The sequence below is a fragment of the Mercenaria mercenaria genome, chromosome 11, assembly GCF_021730395.1.
Source record: "Mercenaria mercenaria strain notata chromosome 11, MADL_Memer_1, whole genome shotgun sequence".
NCBI classification, from domain to species: Eukaryota; Metazoa; Mollusca; class Bivalvia; order Venerida; family Veneridae; genus Mercenaria; species Mercenaria mercenaria.
The window spans coordinates 74,759,929-74,782,668 of record NC_069371.1 but is presented as its reverse complement, the minus strand read 5'-3'; the positions used below and the strand labels follow the sequence as shown (position 1 = coordinate 74,782,668).

Below are 22,740 nucleotides of genomic sequence, written 5' to 3'. Positions count from 1 at the left end.
TAGAATTTATTTGTAAGTTAAACTGCATTTTAAACTCGCGTTCCCTGGATTCGTACTTGATCAGTTTTACTACTGGGCCACTGAACCCTCTTTTTGATTTTCATATCGGCTAAAACATAGAATAGATAGAATAATGCATCTTGCAGGGACTAGCCCACATATTCGAGTATGATGAAAAATGTCACCCAAACTGTGGGCAAGTAACTCTAAGCAATTGAAGTGTAATTGCTAAGTGCTTACTGACTCCCTTTTCTTTATTTCCATGAACTGATAATACCTTAACCTTTAGCCTGCTAAATTTCTACAATGCGCTGGTCTATTATTCAGTTTGGAGAGTGCCATTTGCTATTTGAAGGGGTGTGCACTGAAAATTTACAGACTGAACAGCGGACAGTGCAGACTATGATCAGACTGCACGTCCACGTCCGTGCAGTCTGATCATAGTCTGCACTGGTCGCAAAGACAAAATCACTTGCCGCTAGCAGGCTAAAGCTAAATCGATTGTTGAGATAATATAAAGATTAGCGCAACTGCCAGATTTACAAGACCAAATGTCGCGTATTCCCGCGTAAATGCACCACACAACATTAATTGTTAAATAAACACAAAACTCACGTAGCAGCGAAGTTGTCATTAATAACAAAAGCGACGCCGTCTTCAGTTATCTCATAGCACCTGACGTAGATGTCAACAGATTGTCCAACATGTATCTGGTACGTTTCAATCCCAGAAAAGAGACCATAAGTGAATAAAATAGGGTCATCCTGCAAAAAAATAATTATACAACACAGTTTTGTCCAGATCTGAAGTCGAACCAAGATACAAATCATTCTTCCTATGAAGCAACACGATGCTACGGAAGATCTTATACAAAATCATAGCGTTCTAGTAGTGACGCTGCCTGCAAACTCGTCGGATGCTATTTGATTTTCACATACGAACACAGGTTATTAACAGAACAAAATTAGAATAAATCAATTTTGTTTATTTTGTTGGGTTTAACGTCGCACCGACACAATTACAGGTCATATGGCGACTTTCCAGCTTTGATGGTGGAGGAAGACCCCAGGTGCCCCTCCGTGCATTATTTCATCACGAGCGGGCACCTGGGTAGAACCACCGACCTTCCGTAAGCCAGCTGGATGGCTTCCTCACATGAAGAATTCAACGCCCCGAGTGAGGCTCGAACCCACATCGATGAGGGGCAAGTGATTTGAAGTCAGTGACATTAACCACTCGGCCACGGAGGCCCCCAGAATAAATCAAAGAAAATGTAGCGTACAGACGGGTCAAATTATACTGTATTCACAATACTTGATACGTAATTAAGGTAGTTAAATTAGGCATGTTCAGATATTTTTTTCTATAATGTATGATTTGAAAAAACACTTCAGAATAAATTTAGCAAAGTCGACAAATGAAAGAAAAACAGGCTCATGTGCTTGATTCTATAAGGCAAACTGATTTCAAGAGTTGGCCTCAAGCAAGTTTAAACGGTGGGAGTCTGTGGGAAAATCACAATTTGGATGACATTTCCAGAAATGCATAACTTCCTAAAATTAGATTTTACTGACCTTTCCAACAGTTGTAAATAGACATATGAGACATAATATAACATAGTGAAATAAAATGTGTGCGACTGCGTGAGTATTAATTTTCGGGATTTTTGCACTTTTGTTGACGATAAAAAGAGACCAGTGGATTTCAACTTGATTTTATGACTTTTACGCACCCGGTGTACAGCACCGATACATGTAAAGCCGTTTTCTGGGCAGAACCTACTCTGGCCTCTTAGTTAAATGGGAGACCTTCAAGAGTGTCTCAGAAATTTCCAGTGACCGTACGAGGACTTGAACTCCAGATATTTGGATTGACAGTCCAGCGTGTTGCTACAAGACCACCGGGTCACCTATATAAATGACGTGACGCCATATTTTCCGGTCAAGATGTCAGCCTGCGCATAAATACATATAAATCCCTGATAAAGCATTTCAAAAATAAAAATCGTGAATTAACATCACGTGAATTGCCTTGTTTGCACACGATTTTTCTCCCGTTAATACATGGGCGGATCCAGTAAAAAATAGTTTTTATGCAATAATCCTTCTTAAGGTTGAATGCGCCTAATTTGAAGTTATCGGGTCCCGTTTCGACATTTTGTTTTATATAAAATTCGGCATGTTCCCCTTATAATGCGTATTTTAATTTTTATAGATTTTTGTACCAATTTTTACTCTACAAACCTTCAAAAACGACCACTGACGTCCATTTTTGATGAACCACGATTTCACGTCCGTCAGACGGTTTCCGTAAATCGTTTTGTTCAATCTGCAAGAATCGATTTGCTTGTTACTCGTCATATTTTCATTTAAAGAACGCCATTTTTAACACATTTTTAAATTAAATTAATATGATGAGTAACACGCAAATTGATATTTGTTGAATGAATAGAGCGATTTACGGACGTCAATGGTTGTGTTTGAAAGTCTGCAGAGAAAAAAGTACAGAAATATCAAAAAAGACAAAAATTTCGCAACGGAACCCAATATCTTCAAATTAGGCGCATTCCTCCTTAATAACTACGTTCTGAATTAAAATTACCTTTAAACATCCTGTGATTTCTACTGTCGTCGCGTTTAATGTTGAGACTGTACACCTGATGTTAGTACCAGAAGATATATTCTGCATTGCAAAGTAGTACGAATTTTTGGGTAAATCATGGACAATTATCCTGTTGTTGGGGTAACAGACATAGTTTGGCTTATCTGGAACTATAATAAAAGATAATGGTTCATTTCACACTGTGTGTTTTTGAAACTTTCGCGCCATCTTCAGTTAAGTAACACACCAAATAGAAACAGTAAACAGAAGGTGCGGAAAAAAAAAAAGATTTCTGTTATAGGCTTAAACAGCTATGAAGTTGCTTTGTTGCTTGCTGTTAGTTTGTTTCAGGACTAGCACTAATTTGATGTAGTCAAGTTTGTAGAGTTTAAAATTCTTTCAAGTTAACCATACATTCGTTAGCGACTTTCCTGGAATGGATTCAGACGTACATTCTCCTCTTCCGGCATGTAGTTAAACTAAAATGGCGGATATCAGCGAAAGTGAAAGTAGTTAATTACACATTTTACCTTATTCATCTCACGTTTACTAATTTGAGCCGTGTCATGAGAAAACCAACATAGTGGGTTTGCGGCCAGCATGGATCCAGACCAGCCTGCGCATCCGCGCAGTCTGGTCAGGCTCCATGCTGTTCGCTTTTACAGCCTATTGGAATTGGAGAAACTGTTAGCGAACAGCATGGGTCCTGACCAGACTGCGCGGATGCGCAAGCTGGTCTGGATCAATGCTGGCCGCAAAGCCAATATGTTGGTTTTCTCATGACACGGCTCATTTAAAGAATAAATTCGTCCGTACATCGTGTGACGACTACATTGGTAAGTATGTGTGTATGTGTTCGGGTTTAACGTCTTTTTCAACAATTTTTCAATCATATAAACGACGGTGTCTACTTGTAGCAGTGAGCACAATGCCCAACATTATAGTGCTGCCTCACTGGAATATCACGCCGTAGACACGTGGCATGATACCCCACCCAGTTACATTATACTGACACCGGGATGACCAGTCCTAGCACTATCCCTTTAATGCTGAGCGCCAAGCGAGGAAGCTACTAGTACCATTTTTTACGTCTTTGGTATGATGTGGCCGGGGATCAAACCCACGACCTCCCGCGCTCGAAGCGGACGCTCTATCACTAGGCTACCGAGGAGGTTACATTGGTAAGTATGTTACAAGTTTTAAAAGAACGCGCGATGAAACGTGTTAAAAAAGTTATTGAATGCATAAGTTGTTGTGTTTGTAAACAACAGTGCACATGCCATCTGAAATCATGAAATTATTACCCTTAATGAAACTCAGGGATTATGATTTATTAAAGAAAGGCTGCAAACAATCTAGATGACAAAATGAATTACTAAAAGGTGACACACGCGAATTATATCAAGAAAACGCATTCACAAAGTGTAAGTATGTTTATTGGTTCAATATTATAACTGTACGCTTTACAGAGACGTCTGCACCCGCAAGACACATGCTCTGTTTTGAAATGTGAATGACCAGTATATAGTGATAGTTGAGGTAGATATCCTTTCTAAATAAATTCAATTTGGCAAACGAATGAATAAACTCGGTACTTTTTCTGCCTTTAGTAAACGCATAATATTAAATCCTATTATATAATATAGCTTTGGCCTCACTATCAGAAACATGTAGTACATTTTGTGTAATACAGTCGACATCGTACTTGCAACCACCTCTATCAAGCAATTTTTGTATTAAACGACCGGTCAAAATCCCTCCCGAAATTTTCAGTATATAAATTCATTCCATTAAACGGCTTTTTTATTAAACGACTAGCGACCACATTAATGTAGTCCCGACAGGTAAAATATTCGTTAAAAGTATCTATTAAGCGATTTCTTCACCTGTGTAATTAGCAAGTACGTTTTGCACCTGCCTAAATGCAATTAACTTTTGTAACAGTCGAACTGACGAACAATCCAGCTATTATATTCACAGTTTGTGAAATATATATACATATATGTATGTTCATAATTAATACAGTTACATTAACAGTTAAAAATAACTGTTCTCTTCACCTGACTGAAATTCATTAGGAGATCATTCCATTAAGAGACCACTTTTTAGCAGTCCCTTGGGCGGTCTCTTAGTACAATGTCGACTGTAGTTATTACATACCAAATCCCTCTTTTTATTCTAATTCCGGGTTAATGTATAAATACATAAGTATGTGTGCATGCTTGTATACATACAAATATGTATATATATGTAAAGTGACTTTTAATTTGAATTATTATTATTTTAAATGTGTAGTAATTATTGAAAACTGTGATAATTATATTATGTTTTAGTAGTCTCTTATAACTCTACTAAAGAGTGGCAAAGTACATGTATATAAAGAATTTAATCATGTCATTAATATTGATTTGTGTACATTGATAAGACTTAAATAAACAACAGAATCTAAAATATCGTTTGTTGAAGCAGATAAAGTGTGAATAAAGATGTACGAATAACAAGCAGTTTATACGTTTCAACACATATCTGATAAAATTGTTTCTGATGTAGAATTTATAAAAAACTAACTTTTATATTAAGCTACCATACTTCTTAGAACTTGACTTCAAAGAAAAAAACAAAGTTTAATTTATATATTTGATCAATATATTTGTCTGAACTAATTCTTCCTCCACCTATAATCTGTAAAACTTAAATGTCTGTTTGTTTTTTTTTTTCTTTTGTTTTTTTTTTTTTTGGTGGCGTACATTTTAGAATTTCAATTTATATGATGACTATATGAAAATGCATTGTTAGTAAATTCAATGTTGTCAATTCGTATACATGTAGTATTAAGACCTTCAATCATCTTGTCATTTGTATTGGGTTAATTTTTTTCTAAAAGGACAGCTGGTTTTGGAAATTTTATTGCCAACCTCTAAAGATATAAATATTGGAAAATATGGAAAATTACTAAATAATGTTTGTGTAGTTTATATGAACAAATGCATTAACGGTGTTAGGTTTTAAAAAGTGGACAATCTTAAACCTATATAGCAAAACACAAGTTAAAGTGACATCTTACTGCGCATCTTACTGCGCATAGTGTGTGTTCTGGTGAATGTTTTGTTAACGTAATTTTCGGCTGCTGTGTTTTTATATGTGTTAAATTAACGACAACGCCGCATAAGCATTTGAAGTTGATTCTTTAGAAACTAGAGCTATCACTAAAGGCGATGAACGTACCCACTTCACGCACTGATACAGTACACTGCAATTTCACGCACACAAGATTGCATAATTATGTGGACTGCATGTATATAAACTGTATGTGTATAGTATATAAACACAAAACAAAGTCCCATAACTCTACAGAATATTTCTCTAAAAGAACGTCACATGCACCATGCACATCTAGGATTGGTACTGGTCACTTGTGTGACGTTTCATTAAATTGTGTGCAAAGGTTCGGAAGATTAGGCGCGCACAAGAATGCATATGCAGACTGTATGTATATAGTATGTAAACAAAAACAATGTCCCATTATTGTTCATATTTTTTCTGAAAGAACCTAACATGCACCATCCACAACTAGGGTTACTACTGACCACTTGTCATCATTAAGTTGTGTGCATTGGTTCAGGAGATTAGGCTCGCACAAGATTGTATACATGTATGCAGACTCTATGTATGTTGTATAGTTACAAAAGTCCGTAGAGTCCCGTAACTTTGCATTTTTTTTTCTGAAAGAACCTAACATGCACCATGCACATCTGCTGTTGTTGCTGATCACTTTTGTGAGGTTTCATTAAATTGTGTGCATGGGTTCAGGAGTTAAGGCGCATAAGATTGCATATGCAGCCTCTACGAATATGGTGTAGTAAAAAAATCAAAGTCCCGTAACTTTGCATTTTTTTTCTGAAAGAACCTAACATACCCCATGCACAACGTCTGTTGTTGCTGATCACTTGTGTTAAGTTTCGTTAAATTGTGCCAAGGGAATGAGGAGAGATGGTGCGCAAAAGATTGTGTCTATGAATATGCTAGTAATGTAGTTACAAAAGACAAAGTTCCGCAGCTCTGCAAACTTGTTCTGAAAGACACTATCATGCCCCATGCAAAATAACTCTTGTTACTGATCACTTGTGTTAAGTTTCATTAAATTCCGTCAAGGGGATGAGGAGAGACGGTGCGCACAAGATTGTGCCTACGGACAGACGGACTAACAAACAGACGGAAACACAGACGGACAGACAGACAACCTGAAGCCAGTATACCTTCATTGTTCGGGGAGTACATGAAGAAATCAGATTAATGAAATAATAGTTCTTTTTTTTTATTCAATCTACGCATTTATCTCCCTTATCTATAGGTAGAGATTGCTGAAGCTGACTAGAAGCAACTCCTGCGTGCAGTTTGACTTTTCTTAAAAAGACTGCTCAAGTCAAAATTTGAAAATTTATATTATAGTTTGACGGTTATTATTTCGTTCTGATCACAGGAATAGTTTGATATATTGGGTTAAAAGCTATAATTTCATCCACCCTTTTTACACACACACATCAATTACAGCTGGACTTTTACTTGAAAAAATGCGTATAATTTCACTTTAAGTGTGCACTCCCAATAAAAAGTAGCAGTTCTTTTTTTAAAAAATAGACCATTTCTTCATTTACTTAAATTATAATTTTAATATGATTAGCAATGATTAAAGTATCGCAACAGTTTTATGTTGACGTCACGTCGACGTGACATTGAGCGCCATATTGTATGCGTCGAGAAATATACAGTCGGACAGTAGTTCGATTGGGTTGCGCCGTTGTGAAATTATTACGCCCGGCGTATAACCGACCATCGTGTTAAATAGTGTAAAGTAGTGTTAAAGAGAATTCCTATAGTTTTTTTCCTTTCATAGAATTTTTTTAAATTCACATATATGATAGGAAAATTTGTGCTGAAAACAATGAACAAATAAAAACAATATGTCACCAGGCTTGTTTTTGTGAAAAATTGTTTTGAACACACCCACTGTTGCTGAAACTGCCAGCGATTTTTCAACATTTTCATAATTTTCTGCTTTTTTATAAATACCAACCAAAATATACATCCAGGCAGCACAATACGGTTTTTTCTTTTTACAGATTTTATTATATACTTATTTGATATCATGGTCATATTTGTAATACTCTATCCTTACAATAATGGGTACAAATGAAAAAAAATATTGTTTCATATTTACTTTTGTGAACTTTTTCAATGAAAAATACCCATAGTGAAGAATGTTTTTTTTAATTTTGAAAAAAACTCTTTCATAGAATTTTTTCTTTTTCTTCTTGTGTATAGATAATTGTATTGCGAGCATAAAAATGGCTAAAAATGTATGGGTCACCAGGCTAAATTTTATGTTAAGACCGCTAGAATACAACACCTGTTCGGACGGAAATGGCGCGAACCTGGCCAAATTGATTACATGTATGCCTGCTAAAAGTTAAAAACAAGTTTTAAAAATTCTTAATTCTTTCTATAATTGAATACTAAATAATCTGAAAGGTGATATTGTCTTATCAGTACTAAGTCAATTATCTTACATTATATGAACAACACTGTCTTTGTACTAAAATGCGATGTGAAAACACAACCACAAAAATAGCAAGATGCCTGTCAGGCATGATACTTGTCAATACAACATAAACCAGTATCAACATTTGATTACTGATATACTATCAAAAATGTTTTCATTCAAAATTCTCATATTAAGATTGTCTGTAACAGTTTCACAATGTTGACTTCAGTTCAGTTTTCAATAGAAAGTGTCGGCTGCGCAGAAAGATGCGCATAAAAAACTATAGGAATTCCCTTTAAGATGCGTTTTTTCTATAAATCATTTCTTGAATATATTTGATGGGGATTTTCTTTATGTGAAGTTCATATCTTAATTGTTTGTGATTAAAACGGATGTAAAATGTCACTACTATCTTGTTCACAAGGTAAATATTAACAAACTTTTGCTCTTTCAGGTGTCAATCAGGGGCCGTAACTCCGTAACCTATGACTGGATCTGACTGATTCATCATGATCATGTCATCCAAGATCAATTGTTGTTAAGTATTTATAATGAAGTCTATATGCTGCAAAAACCACAATATCAAATTTTTGTCCTTCAAGGGCCATGACTCCGGAACCCATGGTAGGATCTGGCCTGTTTTCGAAAGAAAATGAGATATTATGTCAATACAAATTCTGTGCAAGTCTGATTAAAATCGATTGCAAAATGTGGTTTTTATCGAATTAAAGCCAAATGCAATTTTGGCCCTTAACGGCCATAACTCTAAACCAATGTGGATCTTGCCATTTTCGAAAGGACGAGATACTATCCATCAAGTTGTTTTTGATAAAAATGCAAAATGTGGGCTCTATCGGTTCACATAATTAAGGACGTGGACAATGAAGACGACGCGCTGACAACGAGCAATCACAAACGCTCACCTTGCCACTACTTGACAGGGGAGCTAAAACAGTTGTACTGAATTAATCATTGTTGTTTTTTTATTATATCTAAATATCCAAAAACTTTAAACAATCCAAATCAGTAAGAATAAAAAAAACATCTTACAATATGTTGTATTATATGCTGCTCTAAACCCTGCTCTGGTTACAGAGGAATCAGTTACAAAGTTGATTGTCATAGTATTTGAAGTGGATCTTATCTGCTCAGAAGGTATGCCATCACCACAATATCGACCAATCAGAGGGGATGTTAGTGATGGCCCATCATATATATCCAAGTAGTCATAGCTACATGTTGAATCTGCTTGAAGATCAAACATCTGGAATCTGAAACACCATTTACAGATTTATAATTAGTGCAAAGGTAAGAACGGTAAAAATTCCTTTGATAACATATTCCCGTGTGCTATCATATAAGTGCATTGCTTTCTGTATTAGTCTCTGAAAGCTAATACTGGCTACGGAGAACAAATCCTAGAAAAACCTTTAAGTCTCCTACTGTCTTAAACAAGAGCTGTCCGTAAGACAGTGCGCTCCACTGAATTTATCTCTCTCTCTCTCTCTCTCTCTCTCACTCTCTCTCTCTCTCTATCTGTGTGTATGTAGTAACGACTTTATTTATAGTGGATATATATACAGAGTACCAAAGTTATGTCAAGAAAACGAAGATTGTCAAAAAGTACGAAGAGGGCATAATTTGGTCAAAATACAAATAAGAGTTATGGGGATTGTTACCACACATGCAGATGATAATTATAAATATACATTTTAAGTTGCAAGTAATTTTCTAATATTGCACTAAGGTTTTATCAAGAAAGCGGAGACTGCCAAACACTTTAATTCTATGAAAGATACAAAGATACAGCTGATGACTATAAAGACATATTTTTGATTTCAAGGCATTATCATTTACTCTACCAAAGATATATCTATAACCGAAGCTTTCGAAAAAGAATAACATGAAAATAATTCCAAGTATAACAACTTGGTGGCATTGACATTGGATATAATGGGCCTAGCTCTTGCATATACTTCATTTATAGAGTTTATGGAGGTTATGTGAAGATACAGTAAGATATAAAAAATAGTAGCAAAGATATGACAAAAGAAAAGAAAAAAAAAAAGAAAAAAAACCCCCCAAAAATCAAAGGTTGCAGAAAAACATTAACCTTAAAAATAACCCAAGTATAACACCTTGGAGACCTTGACCTTGGATATAATGGGCCCAGCTCTTGCATATACTTTTTATAGAGTTTATGTGAAGTTATAGTAAGATATCAAAAATAGTAACAAAGATATGACAAAAAAACAAAGGTTGCCGAAAAACATTATCCTTAAAAATAACCCAACTTAACACCTTGGAGACCTTGACCTTTGGTATAATGGGCCAAGTCCCTGCACATACTTTGTTTGCATGCTGATCATGAACAATGATAATGTGAAGTTAAGTAAGATATAAGCAAAATTAACAAAGAAAAACATAGGTTGCCGAAAACGTTAACCAAGAAAGCCGACGCCGACGCCCGGGCGAGTGGAATAGCTCCCCTACTCTCCGAATAGCGGAGCTACAAAGCGAACCCGTAAGGTGAAAGTAAAATGTAATAGGTTGCTTAGAGTTTGAAACATGTTGCTAACAGTTATGTTTTTTCTTTAAAACAAAATTGGCATTCGCTTGATATATTCTTAAAGTTGACCGTGTTTCGCAACGTGTAAACCTTGACCTTGGGTATAATGGGCCAAGTCCTTGCACACACTTTGTTTTTTATGCTGATCATGAACAATGTTTATGTGAAGTTACAGTAAGATATAAGCAAAACTAAAAAAGAAAAACATAGGTTGCCGAAAACGTTAACCAAGAAAGCCGACGCCGATGCCCGGGCGAGTGGAATAGCTCCCCTACTCTCCGAATAGCGGAGCTTCAAAGCGAACCCGTAAGGTGAAAGTAAAATGTAATAGGTTGCTTAGAGTTTGAAACATGTTGCTAACAGTTATGTTTAAAAAAAATGGCATTCGCTTGGTATATTCTTAAAGCTGACCGTGTTTCGCATCGTCTTACAATTTTTAAACAACTTTTACCGTGTCATTTTTTATAAATTTTGTACAATTTATGGTATTTCCTAAAGCTCAAATAAGACAAATTTCAAAGTGATGGCCACTGTCCAAAATGTTTGCAGAAAATTCATTATATCATTAATTTTGATAAAAGAAACATCAAACTATTGGTAAACAATAATTACACACAAAAAATAAAACTATCAATATCATTTTTTCTAGGGTGCCTCAAATAAACGGATTTAATTAGACAGAATTCAAACTCCAACATTGAAAAATTAAGGTCGAGTCCTCTGGGACTGTTTTAAATTTTGCTCACTTCATTCAAAAATAACCTTGGTCAGAAGTAAAATCTACCTACATTTCTTCCACAAAATGTAATCTAAGGAGCAAGGGCAAAACAGAGAACTCAGTATTTTTAAGATGTCTAATTCTGCTCTTTCTGTTTCAGAGGAATATTCACCTTGAACACCAAGAAATCGTTATCAAATGAAAAATTTCTACTACTTTTGTGCAATAAATCAATAATAAGTCTTAAAACAAGTAAAACTTATTACAAAAATAGAAAAATAAAGAAAAAAAATGGTCCCAGTGGGGCTTGAACCTACGCCCTCTGAACATTTTTTGTCAAAGTAGGTTTATAGAAGGAAGGAATTGAATACTCTTCAAAAGAAGTATTTTATTACGGGTCTGATACACAATGCTTGCTGTTTGAGACATGCTGTTTGCAGTTCAAGACACACAGCTTGAAATTTGAGACATGTTGCTTCCAACTGATAGCTTGCAATTCGGAACATGCTGCTTTGAGTTCAAGACACAATGCTTGCAGATGGAGACATATTGCTTGCAGTTCAAGACACAATGCTTGGAGTTTGAAACATGTTGCTTGCAATTTAAGTCACACTGCTTGCAATTTGGAACATGTTGCTTGCAGTTAAAGACACATTTCTTGATGAATAAATTTGAAAATCCTTCAAGTATTTAAGAATATACAGAGCGGACAATAATGCAAGGCTCAACCCGTTGACCTCAGGTTGTGACCTTGATCTTGAGCTGACATGGCTGTCCCATAAGTTATGCACATTATTTGACCCAAGTTTCACGAAAATCCTTAAAAGTAATTTGGGGATACAGAGCTCAAACTTTGGACCTCGAGGTGTGAAATTGACCTTGAACCGACGTGGCTGACTCATGAGTTCTGCACATAGTCCTGATAAGGTGATCATTTGATCTAAGTTTCATGAAAATACTTCAAGGTGTTTAGGAGATACAGAGCGGACACAAAATGGAAGACTCAAACTTTAGACCTTGAGTTGTCACCTTGACATTGAGTCAACGTGACTGACACACAAGTTCTGCACATCGCCTTGATGCGGCGATCACTTGACTAAAGTGTCATGAGAATTCTTTAAGGGGTGAAGGAGATACAGGGAAGACACAAAATGGTACGAACGGACAGACGGAAGGACGGAGACCATTCCTATAAACCCTATCACTTGTGGCGGGGGGTTATAAATAGTGCCTGGAGGGGAGGGGTAATGGGTGTTCTTCCACCATTAAAAACTGGAAAAGTTGCCATATGGCATACAATTGTTTTGATGCATCTTTAAACCTAAAAAAGCATAATTTGCAATAAAAGCTTGTATATAAATTAATCATTACTTTAATTGTATGACCCTATTGGGCACTACTGTTATGCTCCATGTGCAATTTTGATTGTTATGGTAATCTGTGGGCTTATTTGGGGTTTCAATGATACCATAATGTTCTGTGAACACACCACCACACTCAATGACCCTGAAATTGCAAAATTCGTAAACTGGTAAGAAAAAGGTCTAATCATTTTTCGGCTGGCGCTATGCACCATTATTAAAACTTGCATTGAAATGTTTACAAATTATTAAACAGTTCTTACCAAAAAGTCACATATGAATATTATATCAAAGGCTTTTATCAGTCCTAACACCTAGCTGCCAATGTACTACATTTAACAGCAAGGTTGAAATTTACAATAAAAACATATTTGATGTAATTACCGCTACCTTAAAACAGCTTCAACTTGTCTAATTTCAATCAAGCGCCTTTGATCTTTCATATGTCGAAAAAGTCGCATTTTTCTTTCTACAGAATGGACGAATCTGAATCTGACTAACTTTGCAAGCATATATATTATGATTCCTGAGGACATATGTGACAACAGCTTATCATCCCTGGCTGAATCAATGTTCCTAAATTTTTGGACACTTTTTCAATAAAACTTCTTTTGAAAATAAAGTCTTGGGACAGTTAACAATGCTTTTTTTGTCTCCTAAAACTTTAGTAACACACATTACCTCAAAAACAGAGTGTTTGCTTTGAACTGTTTTATTTTTTCCTGACTCTTTACTTCTCATTGTCCTTATCAACTTAAACAGTGAGATAATACACTTACGTGTAATTGGCTCTAAATCCAATATGGACTATCGAATAGTCTGTCCAGAACTCTATGTGCATCTGTCCAAGAGAACTGATAGGCAGAGGTGCTGTATCACCACAGTATTTACCCAGTAGTAGAGAATTAGAATTGTTACCAGCATATACTGCAACCCAATCTTTTTCACAGTCAGACTCAGCTAGAAAAAAAGTCTTTTATTAACCATCCTTTTACATCAATATCAGAGAAAAAGACCTTTTAACTGACCACTGTTTACAACATTCTATGACTGCTTCCTGGATTTCAACTAAACTTATAATCTGAAATCTACTGACCTGTCTAAAACCAAAGCATTTGATTGGCTGTTTCAATTTGAAATTGACAAATGGCATGGTTTCTGTTAAATAATGGTTTTATAACCTGATAAGCCCATGTCCGAGTAACATACCAGGAATTTTGATGATCATGATCAATTTGAAATTTCAAACAGGGACAAGAATTCATGAAAAAGTTGTCAAGTCTTGGATTTCTAATAAACATGCTGCCGTATCTCATAATAATTCTAGATGCATGTTTAATCTTTTTAATCATATTTTTCTTCATTTTTATCTATTATTTGAATAACAAGAGTACCTGAATATCACTAGATGTTACAGCAAAACATAGTCTGTACACGTTTGGTAGACAGTAAGCCAAACGTTCAATAAGCAAAGTGATAAACTTTATCTCTCACAGAGATGTAATGATAGTAAGTTCTCTCACAGATACATCGTCTTCTATCAAATCATCATGGAAAACGTACGCCTCGCCTTGGGATCAAACTCACGACCCCGCGATTCGTAGATCTGCACTCTCCCTATTGAGCTTAACGGGCGGGTAAGTTGAAAAGTAGCCACTACATGTGTCATACTACATTGTTTTATATTAGGCATAGTACATAAGAAACAAATCTGCCCCCAAAACCATGGACTTCACAAAATGAACACTTTCTATACTCTGAAATTCTCTTGTTGTGTGTCAATAGTTTTTTCAAAGAAGTGCATTTCTTTTAACCTCCATTATGAATTGTCACCTGATTATTGTCACCTGATTGGTAACTCTGTAACTTCTATATAAAATCTTTGATATTATGGTAGATTATCTACCATTCCCTGCTACAAATTGAAACTTCTTCCCAAACTCAGTAAAAAGATATACAAATACTTTTTTATATAAAAAAAACTAAGAATTTACGTTCAATATCAAAGTTGTCTGGGTCAAAGCTGAGAAGTATGACATGTTGAGGGTCCATATCTAGTGTGTAGTTACATCGTAGGTCGTTTGTGTAATAATTGGGAAAGCCTGGAGACCCCAGAATGCCTTGACGACTAGTAAAAACACAACCACAACCTGAAATATGTCAAACATATATTACCTGTTTCATAGGAATATTTGAAGAAATGTCTGACCTGCAGTTATGACAACTTTCAAATAAGGATTATCTCGAAAATACAGATATTACCGATAGGTATCAGAACTTGTCTTGAAAGCCAACATGACAACACCACTTTTTCATATCAAAAAGGCGATTTCTCTAGCTGGGTTTGACTGCACTTTTTTCTTCAACTCAAGTGGATATCTTGTTTTTACAGAAACTTTTGCTGTTCAAAACATCACTGTGGATTGTCTATTATACTGAACAGCAAAAGAAACTATCCAGATGTATAACTGGTATATTTTGAAATAAAAAATTAATTGTTCAAATTTGAATTGTTTCTTCATATCTAAAATTACACTTGGAAGATCTTCACATGATAAATTTTTAAAAAGCAACCAACCGTAAAGTCAGTAGTCCCACAATAGCCGTTTGAAAGACTATATCTTGTGAGCGTCAGTTGCATTGTAACATCCCAATTGGGCGCTCGCGCTAAATTTGATTCAGTCGTGCGGTGCAGCCAACACTTTTTTTTTAAACTTAATGCTGTTTTTTGAGTTAGTCAATTATAAATATTTCCATTGACTTTAAAATTTCACATAGAAAATCGTTAATTACAGGCGCACGTGAATTTCGTGCAAAACGGCTATTGTGGGACTACTGACTTCACGGTTGATTGATTTTTTAAAATTTTACACGTGAAGTTCTTCAAGTGTAATGTGATATGAAAAATACAAGTGATTTATAAATTAAAGGTTTTTTAATAAAAGATACCACAGTTATAAAACTGGATAGTTTCTTTTGCCGTTCAGTATTAAATTTAAACAATACTAACATAAAAGTAAATGTAAAAAAAAAACAAAAACAAATATCAAACAGGGAATGCCACGCACCAAAAACGCAGTCTCCTCAAAACGAAACCCACAGCACGCAGACGCGTGCACCACACACACACACACACACACACACACACAGCCAACACATTAGGACAAAACGAACAAACAAAGGAACACACACACACACACACACACACACACATGCAAAACTTGTCATATTTTTAACATGCAAAACACTACATGCCCTACGTTTTTTTATTTAGGGTACGAAAACATGACATAAAACCTGAATTCCAACCAGCTGAAAATCCTTTTAAGTTGGTTGATTGAACAGATCTCAATTAAACAATAAGCCGGTTCCTAGTTGATGTTGCCATTGCAGGCAAAATATTTTCATACATTTACCCAAGGAAACCAGGCAACAACATATTGACACAAATTACAGTTCTGGCAATATCACCTAGTGTTAGATTGTTTGTTTCGTTGGGTTTGCGTCGCACCAACACAAATATAGGTCATATGGCAACTTTCCAGCTTTGATGTTAGAGGAAGACCCCAGGTGCCCCTCCGTGCATTATTTCATAACGAGCAGGCACCTGGGTAGAACCACCGACCTTCCGTAAGTCTGATAGATGGTTCCCTCACATGACAAATTAAACGCCCCGAGTGAGGCTCAAACCCACATCGATTAGGCAAGTGATTTAAAGTCAGCAACCTCAACCACTCGGCTGCCAGAAGACCCTATATTTTTCTATATTTTTACAGCAAAACTATCAAAGGGCCACAACAGTGGTAAAAATGATAACAGAAAAAATTCCTGTTTATATGGTCAAATGCACATCAAACGAATGTTTGAAGCAAACCAGGGTAAAAGTGTGGGGTGAGTTGGACACCAAATGTTTTTCTCTATATTCAATAGAGCAAAACTATCAAAGGGCCATAACTGCGAAAGTATTGTCGCAGGAAAACTCTTTGTGCTCAGGTGCCCTATGTAAACCTTTAGCTGTGGCAGCCATTTTGTGCAGCGAAGCGGAACGTGTCGGCAATATGCACAACTAAGCTTGGTACTGATCACTCCTGTGAAGTTTTGTCGAAATTTGTCTTGCAGTTGACCTGTGAACGCCAGACAAGATTTTTCTATTTTTAGCTCTGGCGGCCATTTTGTGCAGCGAAGTGGAACGTGCCGGCGATATGCACATGTAGGCTTTGTACTGATCACTCAGTGAAGTTTTGTCGAAATCAAGCAAACAGTTTGACTTGTGAAGCCGGAAAAGATTTTTCTACTTTTAGTACTGGCGGCCATTTTGTGAAGCAAAGCGAAACGTGCCGGCTATATGCACAAGTAAGCTTGGTACTGAACCCTCCTGTGAAGTTTCGTCGAAATCCAGGCAGCAGTTTGGCATGTGAAAACCGGAAAAGATTTTTCAATTTTTAGTTCTGGTGACCATTTAGTGTAGCGAAGCGGAAAGTGCCAGCGCTACGCACAACTAGGGTTGGTACTGATCAGTCTTGTTTAATTTCGTCGAAATTAACAAACTTTAGCTCTTTCAGGTGTCAATCAGGGGCCGTAACTCCATAACCTATGACTGGATCTTACTGATAATTTACTACTTTGTATCCACTCAAATAATAACTGAAGTCTATATGGCTGCAAAAACCAAAATATAAAATTTTGACCCTTCAAGGGCCATGACTCCGGAACCCATGGTAGGATCAGCCAGTTTTCGAAAGGAAATGATATATTTATAAGTTTGATTAAAATCGATTGCAAAATGTGGTTTCTATCGAATTAAAAAACCAAAATAGCAAAGTTTTGCCCTTAACGGGCCATAACTCTAAAACCAATGGTGGGATCTTGCCAGTTTTCGAAAGGAACCGAGATACTATGCCAATACAAGTTGTTTTTGATTAAAAAAATGCAAAATGTGGTCTCTATCGTGTTCACAATAAATTAAGGACCGATGGACAATGAAAGACGGACGGACCGGCTGACAACGAGCAATCACAAACGCTCACCTTGCCACTACTTGACAGGTGAGCTTAAAACAGTTGTACTGAATTTAATCATTGTTGTGTTTTATTATATCTAAATATCCAAAAACTTTAAACAATCCAAATCAGTAAGAATGAAAATAAACATCTTACAATATGTTGCATTATATGCTGCTCTAAACCCTGCTCTGGTTACAGAGGAATCAGTTACAAAGTTGATTGTCATAGTATTTGAAGTGGATCTTATTTGCTCAAAAGGTATGACATCACCACAATATTGACCAATCAGAGGGGATGTTAGTGATGGCCCATCATATATATCCAAGTAGTCATAGCTACATGTTGAATCTGCTTGAAGATCAAACATCTGGAATCTGAAACACCAATTACAGATTTATAATTAGTGCAAAGGTAGGAACGGTAAAAATTCCTTTGATAACATATTCCCGTGTGCTATCATATAAGTGCATTGCTTTCTGTATTAGTCTCTGAAAGCTAATACTGGCTACGGAGAACAAATCCTAGAAAAACCTTTAAGTCTCCTACTGTCTTACCATCATTAAGTTGTCTGTATAAACAAGAGCTGTCCGTAAGACAGTGCGCTCCACTGAATTTCTCTCTCTCTCTCTCTCTCTCTCTCTCTCTCTCTCTGTGTGTATGTTGTAACGACTTTATTTATAGTGGATATATAGACAGAGTACCAAAGTTATGTCAAGAAAACGAAGATTGTCAGAAAGTACGAAGGGGGCATAATTTGGTCAAAATACAAATAAGAGTTATGGGGATTGTTACCACACATGCAGATGATAATTATAAAGATATATTTTAAGTTGCAAGTAATTTTCTAATATTGCACTAAGGTTTTATCAAGAAAGTGGAGACTGCCAAACACTTTAATTCTATGAAAGATACAAAGATACAGCTGGTGACTATAAAGACATATTTTTGATTTCAAGGCATTATCATTTACTCTACCAAAGATATCTATAACCGAAGCTTTCGAAAAAGAATAACATGAAAATAATTCCAAGTATAACAACTTGGTGGCATTGACATTGGATATAATGGGCCTAGCTCTTGCATATACTTCATTTTTAGAGTTTATGGAGTTTATGTGAAGATACAGTAAGAAATAGAAAATAGTAACAAAGATATGACAAAAGAAAAGAAAAAAAGAAAGAACCCCCCCCCTCAAAAATCAAAGGTTGCAGAAAAACATTAACCTTAAAAATAACCCAAGTATAACACCTTGGAGACCTTGACCTTGGATATAATGCGCCCTGCTCTTGCATATATTTTTTATAGAGTTTATGTGAAGTTATAGTAAGATATAAAAAATAGTAACAAAGATATGACAAAAAAACAAAGGTTGCCGAAAAACATTATCCTTAAAAATAACCCAAGTTAACACCTTGGAGACCTTGACCTTTGGTATAATGGGCCAAGTCCCTGCACATACTTTGTTTGCATGCTGATCATGAACAATGATAATGTGAAGTTACAGTAAGATATAAGCAAAATTAACAAAGAAAAACATAGGTTGCCGGAAACGTTAACCAAGAAAGTCGACGCCGACGCCCGGGCGAGTGGAATAGCTCCCCTACTCTCCGAATAGTGGAGCTACAAAGCGAACCCGTAAGGTGAAAGTAAAATGTAATAGGTTGCTTAGAGTTTGAAACATGTTGCTAACAGTTATGTTTTTTCTTTAAAAAAAAAAATTGGCATTCGCTTGATATATTCTTAAAGTTGACCGTGTTTCGCAACGTGTAAACCTTGACCTTGGGTATAATGGGCCAAGTCCTTGCACACACTTTGTTTGTATGCTGATCATGAACAATGTTTATGTGAAGTTACAGTAAGATATAAGCAAAACTAAAAAAGAAAAACATAGGTTGCCGAAAACGTTAACCAAGAAAGCCGACGCCGACGCCCGGGCGAGTGGAATAGCTCCCCTACTCTCCGAATAGCGGAGCTTCAAAGCGAACCCGTAAGGTGAAAGTAAAATGTAATAGGTTGCTTAGAGTTTTAAACATGTTGCTAAGAGTTATGTTTAAAAAAATGGCATTCGCTTGGTATATTCTTAAAACTGACCGTGTTTCGCATCGTCTTGCAATTTTTAAACAACTTTTTACCGTGTCATTTTTTATAAATTTTGTACAATTTATGGTATTTCCTAAAGCTCAAATAAGACAAATTTCAAAGTGATGGCCACTGTCCAAAATGTTTGCAGAAAATTCATTATATCGTTAATTTTGATAAAAGAAACATCAAACTATTGGTAAGCAATAATTACACACAAAAATAAAACTATCAATATCATTTTTTCTAGGGTGCCTCAAATAAACGGATTTAATTAGACAGAATTCAAACTCCAGCATTGAAAAATTAAGGTCGAGTCCTCTGGGACTGTTTTAAATTTTGCTCACTTCATTCAAAAATAACCTTGGTCAGAAGTAAAATCTACCTACATTTCTTCCACAATATGTAATCTAAGGAGCAAGGGAAAAACAGAGAACTTTTACCGCATGTAACTCAGTATATTTAAGATGTCTAACTCTGCCCCTTCTGTTTCAGAGGAATATTCACCTTGAACACCAAGAAATCGTTTATCAAATGAAAAATTTCTACTTTTGTACAATTAATCAATAGTATACTCAGTTCCAAACGAAAGTGTGCACTTTTTAAGTTTAAATATTTCAAAAAATTCCCCGACGTTTTTGTTTCATTTTTTCATACACTAACTCTCAGGTATAACTCAAAATCTAAAATGCACACCAATTTGTTTACGAACTGATTTAAATTTTGGTACCAAACATTATAAGTTTTCATGAAAATAACCCAGAAAAAATAACAGAAAGCTAAGTGCACACTTTCTTTTGAAACTGAGTGTAAGTCTTAAAACAAGTAAAACCTATTACAAAAATCGAAAACAAAGGGGAAAAATAGTCCCAGTGCATATGGAAAAATTAGATCCATCGTGGAAATCACCACAAAAGCCGATAATATGTTTGTCCAGGTAAATCTTTTGTCGGGGCTGTTCGCCAGTTTTCGGCCTACTCCGTATTTTAGGCCGATGTCTAACGAGTAATCCCTTCTTCGCCAATGTACCGTTACATTAATACTTTTGATCATATGGATTTAAGGAATACGGTCAAGTCTAATTTACAGTGATTGCAAGGTAAATTAGAAAATAAATTGGACCTAATCGGAACCTAAATGGTATTTGGTGGATTAATCAGGGTACTTTTATACCGGTATTCTCAACAAACACTTTATAATAAAACCGAACAATCACTTTGCAAAAATGATTTCTACTATCCTAAAATCAGATGGCAGCTCGCTTTTATAATACATTGTTTAAGGTTCATTCTATCGGAAAAAGAGTGGGTCTAAATAACTTAGATTTGCGGGTTTGTTACTGAACAAAAGTTATAAAAAGTATATACCAATGGATTCGTCTTGGAACGAAGTGTACGATCAGATAGTCAAACTACGACTACGACTCTTTCATAAGTCGTACGATAACGAATTTGATAACAAAATTGGTCATGTTTTTTCAAAATCAAGGGCTGCTTCAAAATACGTGCGGAGTCCGTTTAAAATGTATTAACAGACAGACAAGACATTTATCTAGTTCCTGCCACCCTTTAAATTACCCTAATTGTTTTCAAAAGGCTGACGATTTACGTTTAAAAATACACTTTAGAATGCTTCAAACGATTGTTTTCATCGTCCTTTGTTGACATGACGGACTACTTTTTAGTTGCTATAAATATGAAAATTGCACGGAGAAATCGTGTTCAATTCCCGCCAAATATAATAAAGGATAGTTCTTCACGACATTTACCTTAAGGGAGAGTTCTTTATCCCGATAATCATTCTCGACAGGTGTGAAAGATCCAATATTCAAATAGTACAGTCAAAAATTATTTCAAGAAAAATTAACATTTTTTTTGTTTATTTTTGTCAAAATATTCTACAACCTCAAATGAAATCTAAATCATCTGCTTCATTGACATGACTATCTTACTTTTTTCAAACGGTCTGTTTAATTTAATAAAAGCGTTATCGTTCCAAACATTGTAAAATTTCTTACTTTCAAGACCATTACGTTTTTTGAATAGTTCGGCTACCAGACTTGTCATCTAAACCAGGTCCTTCAGTCTGTGCACAGAAATACATATCGCAGCCATTTAAACTATTCAAACCTGATGGAGCTCTATTATATCAAATAAATGTAATTATGCCAATAACGGCCTTCATTTAGGGGTTTTAGCACGCTTGCATCTTAAGCCTGACAACAAATTGACTTTATGATCTCCGCTGACTTCGTTGATAAGCTTAAATGTTGTAAAGCTTTGCTAGACCCCTCGTCCGAGTTATATGAAGGAGTGCCTATCTGAACATTTTGTGTACAGTTTAGTGCACCTTACGATTTCCACGAGTCTGTTTGATAGCTTCTTCACAGGAAAAATAATCTACATTGCAAATAGCGTTTCCGATACTTGAGGTTAGGTGAAGCAATTCGGACACTAGACAGCGACCTAAAACGCCTTAGTCATGCCTAAGGGAAGGTCCGGATCCAGAAATATCTTTATTTGATGGGGTTAGGCTTCAGTTTAGAACGAATGTGCCACCAGCGAGACGCATAGCTCCGATCGGGAGTAGGTTTCAGGGTGTTCTCCCCCGGCAAAAGTTTGAAATATAGATATGTAATGGTGGCCTCTGGTCTAGATTTTAAGAAATTATTATTTCCAGAATAGTTGGGTGCAACTTTGATGAATATAGGACACTCCGCTATTAAACACATTACTTTGGACGATTTTTCAGGCCTTCGGGTTTATCTCAGAAATTTTTGAAAAACATATCACTGACAGAATAAGTTTGAGGAACCAATATCATTAATTGTTTAGCTGTTCCTCTACATAAACAAGTACTGTCGAGAA

The 22,740-nt window shown here is 35.8% G+C and overlaps 1 protein-coding gene across 2 annotated transcripts in view; it reads right to left on the bottom strand.

Annotated features, from left to right (window-relative positions):
- Nucleotides 1-22,740, bottom strand: part of LOC123532158 (deleted in malignant brain tumors 1 protein-like) — a 128,809-nt gene that overhangs the window by 27,388 nt on the left and 78,681 nt on the right. The window contains exons 17-23 of one of the 2 annotated variants that reach the window (XM_053517766.1): nucleotides 17,948-18,168; nucleotides 14,786-14,941; nucleotides 13,571-13,751; nucleotides 12,802-12,936; nucleotides 9,194-9,414; nucleotides 2,602-2,771; nucleotides 616-764 (exon numbers count right to left, since the gene is read on the bottom strand). In XM_053517766.1, coding sequence (XP_053373741.1) covers nucleotides 616-764; nucleotides 2,602-2,771; nucleotides 9,194-9,414; nucleotides 12,802-12,936; nucleotides 13,571-13,751; nucleotides 14,786-14,941; nucleotides 17,948-18,168 — 1,233 coding nt within the window. The remainder of the gene's footprint in view (nucleotides 1-615; nucleotides 765-2,601; nucleotides 2,772-9,193; nucleotides 9,415-12,801; nucleotides 12,937-13,570; nucleotides 13,752-14,785; nucleotides 14,942-17,947; nucleotides 18,169-22,740) is intronic. The other variant, XM_053517767.1, reaches the window with a different exon arrangement.